Here is a 5,349-nt window from a genome sequence, read left to right as displayed (position 1 = left end):
GCGCCACCACGCCCGGCTAATTTTTTGTATTTTTAGTAGAGATGGGGTTTCACCGTGTTAGCCAGGATGGTCTCGATCTCCTGACCTCGTGATCCACCCACTTCAGCCTCCCAAAGTGCTGGGATTACAGGCGTGAGCCACTGCGCCCGGCTTTATTTATTTTTGAGATGAAGTTTTGCCCTGTCGCCCAGACTGGAGTGCAGTGGCGTGATCTTGGCTCACTTGAACCTCTCGGGTTCAAGTGATTCTCCTGCCACAGCCTCCCGAGGCACATGGCTGAAGCTCTGAGCAGGGCAGATGCCCAGTGAACGAGGCAGAGCAGGGAAGAGAGAAGGTGGTTAAGGCAGAACCATACAAAAGGAAGTGGACCAAGTTCCTGAGGAACCGCCACCTCCCCGTCATCCCCACTCACACAAAGATATCATCACGGTCCAAGATGCTGCTCAGAGGCTCCTCCAGCTGATAGAGCTTATAGAAGCGGTGACTGAAGACATCAGCCACCATCATCTAGGAATGGGATACGGAGAGGGGACTGTTAGTCTGCATGGCCTCCCCAGGCCCTTCTGCCTCCCTGCCCTGGAATGCCATCCAGCCTCCTTCTGCAGTCTCACCCTCTCTGGCGAGATGCCCGTGTGTTTGGACAGAGCCACACATAGATCCGAGATCTTGCCTTTCTTGGGGACCACGAGCCGGTGCTAAGGGAAAAACGGTATCCACAAAAGACCAAAAGGGCTTGTGGTGAGTTAATGCAGGAAGCCTTGAGCTATGGCAGCTAATCAAACTCTATGTGTCCCTCATCATGTCCCCAGGCCCCCACTGCCCCACACCTGCTCTGGCTTGCGGCGCGGATCCATGGGGATAAAGAAGACCTCCAAGACCCTCTTGTGGCTGATAGGCAGTGGAACACTGAGGTAGCAGAAGGGGTCGAAGGTCACAGATACATTTCCACAATCGGGGCACACCAGCGTGGACTTGAAGAGGCCATGGAAAGTGTCCACGATCACAGAATCGTTCCGCCGTTTGTGGTTTTGCCATGCCTCCTGTGCCACCTCCTGTTGATAGTGTCATGGTGGGTGGTGGGGCTTGCCCAGGGTAGGAGGAAACCATGGCTTGGGGTGCATTCGAATGGGGTGAAGCAGAAGGCCACTGCTAAAGTCCAGAGGCAGAGCTCCAGCTAGGGATACATGGAGACTATGTTCATGGTCAAGACTGGGGGTCATTTAGGGCAGGAGACTGGGTTGGGGTTTACTCTGGGTTGAGTGTGGGGGCAGATATGGTATTGGAACTAAGGTTAGGAGTAAGGCTGGAGTTGAGGTCAGGGTAGAGGAACTTAACAGAAAATGGTGGCGTGTTAGATATCCCAGGGAGGCCAGAAACTCCCCGAGGCAGAGGCCTTGGTGATGTTAATGGGACTGCGAATGCGGGGACAGCCTACCTGATCCGGCCGCCCAGCAGCATCGCACAGCTCCACATACTCCTTCTTCTTCACCCGATTAAGGTCCTCATGCAGCCCGTCCAGGAGGAATGACAGCAGCTCCTGAGAGTCATGCTGCTGGTAGCCCAGAAATTGGGATGCAAAATGGCCGACCTTATTCTAAGAAGATGCGCAGGATTATCAGAGTGAGACAGAGTTAGGAGAGCCAAAAGACGTAGGGGGTCGGGGGTGCCCAGGGTTGAGTCACACCTTGAACACATGTGGCACAATGGAGCGGTGGTGGCCAGACCACGCCTGCTTCACCAGGTCTGCATAGGCCTCTGCGATCTCACCCTTCATGCCCAGTGGGTTGCGGAAGTTGAGCTCCTCCAGGTAGCAGTTGTTGAGGAAGTACTCGGTGAGCTGTGGCACATTGCTGAGGCACTGCAGAGGCCAGAGACCAGGTGAATGAGGCAGAGGGGAGACAGAAGGTTCAAAGTGAGGATATAGAAAAAGAAGCCAGGAGGAAAGAGAGAGGAAAATGAGAGAGAAGGGGAAGGGAGGAGAGAGAGGAGCAGGAGAGTAGGGGAGAGAAGGCATTAGGATTTCACAAGAAGGAAGAACGTGGGAACAGGGAAGAGAAGAGGGAAAACAAGGGCAAGCTGAGAGAAGAGGCTGATAGTTCAGGAATGAACATGGGTGTGTCACTTCAGACTTGTGGGGCCTTAGCTTTCATCCTGATCCCTTGCCCTGTAGTCCCCTCAGGACCCCAGCTCTGTCCCCAATCCTCAGCTCTTGAAGCCCAACCCCATGGCTGTGCCAGACACAACTATAACGGCCCAACCTGCAGGGCCGAGTTCATGAAGCACGTGTTGCCCAGATTGGTGAGGCCACAGATGCCTGGCTGGCCCTTGAAGTCCTCATCTTCTTCCGACATGTTGTTGTTCCTGGGGTTAGATGAGAAACTGTCAGCTGAGGGCCTGCTGCATGGGGGTGCAATGTGCTCATGGGCTAAATCATTTTGCCTACTGTGGGACGCCCCTGCTCTGGACCAGATACCCCAAGGGCTCACATGACATGCAGCTGTGCGCTGGGCCAAGTGCCATCTTTCTTGCGGGTCTCCATGATGATCAACTGGGTTGGAGAAAGAGAAAGAAGGAAAGGTATTAATGGAGGACATTATGGGTACCTAGCCTTCATTTCCCCCAACCTGAGTACTGCCAGGTGAGTCTATCTGCCAGTCCACCTGAACAGAAAAGCCCTCCCCACCCTTACCTGCCCAGTCTCAAGGGCCGCGTCGAGAACCGTGATGTGTGTGTCATACAACCTATCCAAAGAGCCTTCTGAGTTCTTGGCCCAAAGCCGCGTGTCTTCCTGGGGCTCCACCAGAAACCGCTCCCGAGCTGTGCGCAATACTAGGCCTGTGCGGGGTGATGGAGTACATTGAAGATCTTTGTGAGACCCAAAATGATCGATCTATCTGGGCACACCTGACTCATCCCTACGGACCTCACATGCTTGGCCAATACCTGCGTCCTCAATCAATCTCCAAATGACTGGCCCACACTCCAGACTGCAGATCTCCGGCAAATATCCTCTGCCACACCATGTAAGCCACTGGAATGTAGCTCACATACCCTCAGGGCTCTAGTAGACCCCCTCAGTGCCTCCACCCAACTTAGCCAATGCCTTCTGGGTCTTCTAAAGTCTGACCAGTGCCTTCTCAGTCAGCTACAGCTTAACCCTATGCATCCTCAAGTCACTGAGTTGGGACTAGTAGCTAGGAACACCAACCCACTGCATGACCCTCAGACTCACCAATAGAATCGGTATGGCTGAACTGAACAGTGTGAGATTTGCCCAAATCATTGTGCCGGACAAGCAGCAGTTCTACTGGGTACACTTCGACCTTCTGGATGTTGGGCAGCTCTATGACCTGTAAGGGTAGAGGGGTGCAGACACAGGTGTACCCACACAGACACGGCACTATGACCTCTAAGATGAGAGGAGCACACGCTCTGCCTTACACACATAGCATACAAACACACATATACAATGGTCTGTAAAAGGAGCCACACAGGGGAACACACACTGCAGACACACAAAGATACCTGTATGATGAGCTAGGAGGGGGAAGAGAGCAGACATATGTGTACCTACCCAGCATACATGGATCTGGACCCATGCTGGGCCTACAAGGCTTTCTTACTACACACTCCCTGCCATGCATCCTCCCCATCCACTATACCTTGCGTTCAATGGGTGGCTGGCCATGCTCTAGACCATACCAGCTGACCAGGTAATGCCAAGCAGCTGCTGGGAGCAGCACATAATCCTCGCCTTCCACCAGTCCCTCCTTGAGGCGCCAGTTTATCTCATCTGTGGGGCGGGGGTGGAGGTAGCAGAGGAAGAATCAGTAAAGGAAACTGACGAATAACTCTGGCCACCCCACCAGTGACCTAGCACACGGAATGGGCTTATGATCATCTGTAGGGACGGAAGGGACAAGAACTCCAGGGCTAGGGTGAGGAGGAGGCAGAGGCCTTGTACCTTGAAAGAGTGTGGCATTGTTGATGCAGCCAGGGAAGGTGCTGGAGTCGTGGTTCCCTCCCTGCACGTATGCCTCCCACTGCTTATACCAGTGCTTCTCCACAAGGAACCTGGGGCCCAGACAGGTAACAACGGTGTTACATGGGTAGCTGAGGATTAGCTATACAACTTCCCATGCCCATCAGACTGAAAGTATTGACACATTATAATTTAAGATGAAAAGTTTCAGCATCATATAAAAATAAATTAGAAGCAAAATTTATTCAGCAAAACTCAGATTTGTATGTTAGATAACTTCTTAGTATTAAAAAAGAAATCTGATTAAAAACAGAAAATGTGCTCAACAATGGCAAACAAACCAACAAAAAATCCATACTTACAGTGCTAGGAAACATGAGGTTTTATTATAGAATAAAAGATAATTCATTTGAATTAGTCTGTGGGGTAACCCAGTTAAGTTAGGCTCAAGATATCTGCCATCTGCAGCTAATTTTATAAGGCTTTAGCCATTCATTATGTGTTTGTTTCTAAAGGATACATCAATGGAAGCATAATTCTTCAGCTAAGAACTGGATTTGATAAATGATGAAAAATCTGCTTTTACAAGGAGCAAAGAATTTAAAATGCTAAAAAAGAATCATAAGGTTTTCCTTCAAAAACTGCATACTGAAAAAAAAAAAAAGACCGGGCACAGTGGCTCACGCCAGTAATCCCAGCACTTTGGGAGGTCGAGGCGGGTGGATCACCTGAGGTCAGGAGTTCAAGACCAGCCTTGCCGACATGGTGAAACCGTCTCTACTAAAAATACAACAAATTAGCCAGGTGTGGTGGCACGTGCCTGTAATCCCAGCTACTTGGGAGGCAGAGGTATGAGAATCACTTGAACCCTGGAGGCAGAGGTTGCAGTGAGCCGAGATTGCACCACTGCACTCCAGCCTGTGCGACAGAGTGAGACTCCGTCTCAAAAAAAAAAAAAAAAAAGAACTGCATATTGCTATTGTTCATCATTTTTTAATTTAGAATTTACTTTGGCTTTATAGTAAATTTCTGAGCTTATGGTTCTCTTAAAAACTGTGATAAAAACACGTAACATAAAACTTACCATCAACCATTTTTCAGTATACAGTTCAATTAGCTCTCTTTTAAAAGTGAAACTTATATGTACAAGGATAACCATTTAGAACTATATTGAAATCTGCCTTTGTGAGAAATCCTGAAGTTTGGACAATACTTGACATATAATAAGTACTAAATGAATTTTAGCTGTCATTGTTCTGACAGCTTGGACTTCAGGACTTGGACATAAAAGCTCACAGACATAAACCTCCTCCTGCCTAAACACACACACACACACACACACACACACACACACACACACACACACA

The 5,349-nt window shown here is 49.8% G+C and overlaps 1 protein-coding gene across 1 annotated transcript in view; it reads right to left on the bottom strand.

Moving 5' to 3' along the window:
• Positions 1 to 39: 39 nt before the first annotated feature.
• The window catches only part of USP11 (ubiquitin specific peptidase 11), a 10,165-nt gene continuing 4,855 nt past the window's right edge, over positions 40 to 5,349 (bottom strand). Inside the window, exons 2-12 of the mRNA XM_032756789.2 lie at positions 3,965 to 4,074; positions 3,663 to 3,793; positions 3,233 to 3,350; positions 2,690 to 2,835; positions 2,487 to 2,548; positions 2,259 to 2,361; positions 1,685 to 1,858; positions 1,436 to 1,594; positions 828 to 1,052; positions 612 to 695; positions 40 to 507 (exon numbers count right to left, since the gene is read on the bottom strand). Of these exons, the coding sequence (XP_032612680.2) occupies positions 409 to 507; positions 612 to 695; positions 828 to 1,052; positions 1,436 to 1,594; positions 1,685 to 1,858; positions 2,259 to 2,361; positions 2,487 to 2,548; positions 2,690 to 2,835; positions 3,233 to 3,350; positions 3,663 to 3,793; positions 3,965 to 4,074 (1,411 nt within the window). The 3' untranslated portion in view covers positions 40 to 408. The remainder of the gene's footprint in view (positions 508 to 611; positions 696 to 827; positions 1,053 to 1,435; positions 1,595 to 1,684; positions 1,859 to 2,258; positions 2,362 to 2,486; positions 2,549 to 2,689; positions 2,836 to 3,232; positions 3,351 to 3,662; positions 3,794 to 3,964; positions 4,075 to 5,349) is intronic.

Source organism: Hylobates moloch, unplaced genomic scaffold (genome assembly GCF_009828535.3).
Source record: "Hylobates moloch isolate HMO894 unplaced genomic scaffold, HMol_V3 SCAFFOLD_7, whole genome shotgun sequence".
In the NCBI taxonomy this organism is placed as follows: Eukaryota; Metazoa; Chordata; class Mammalia; order Primates; family Hylobatidae; genus Hylobates; species Hylobates moloch.
This window is presented reverse-complemented; position numbering and strand designations above follow the sequence as displayed.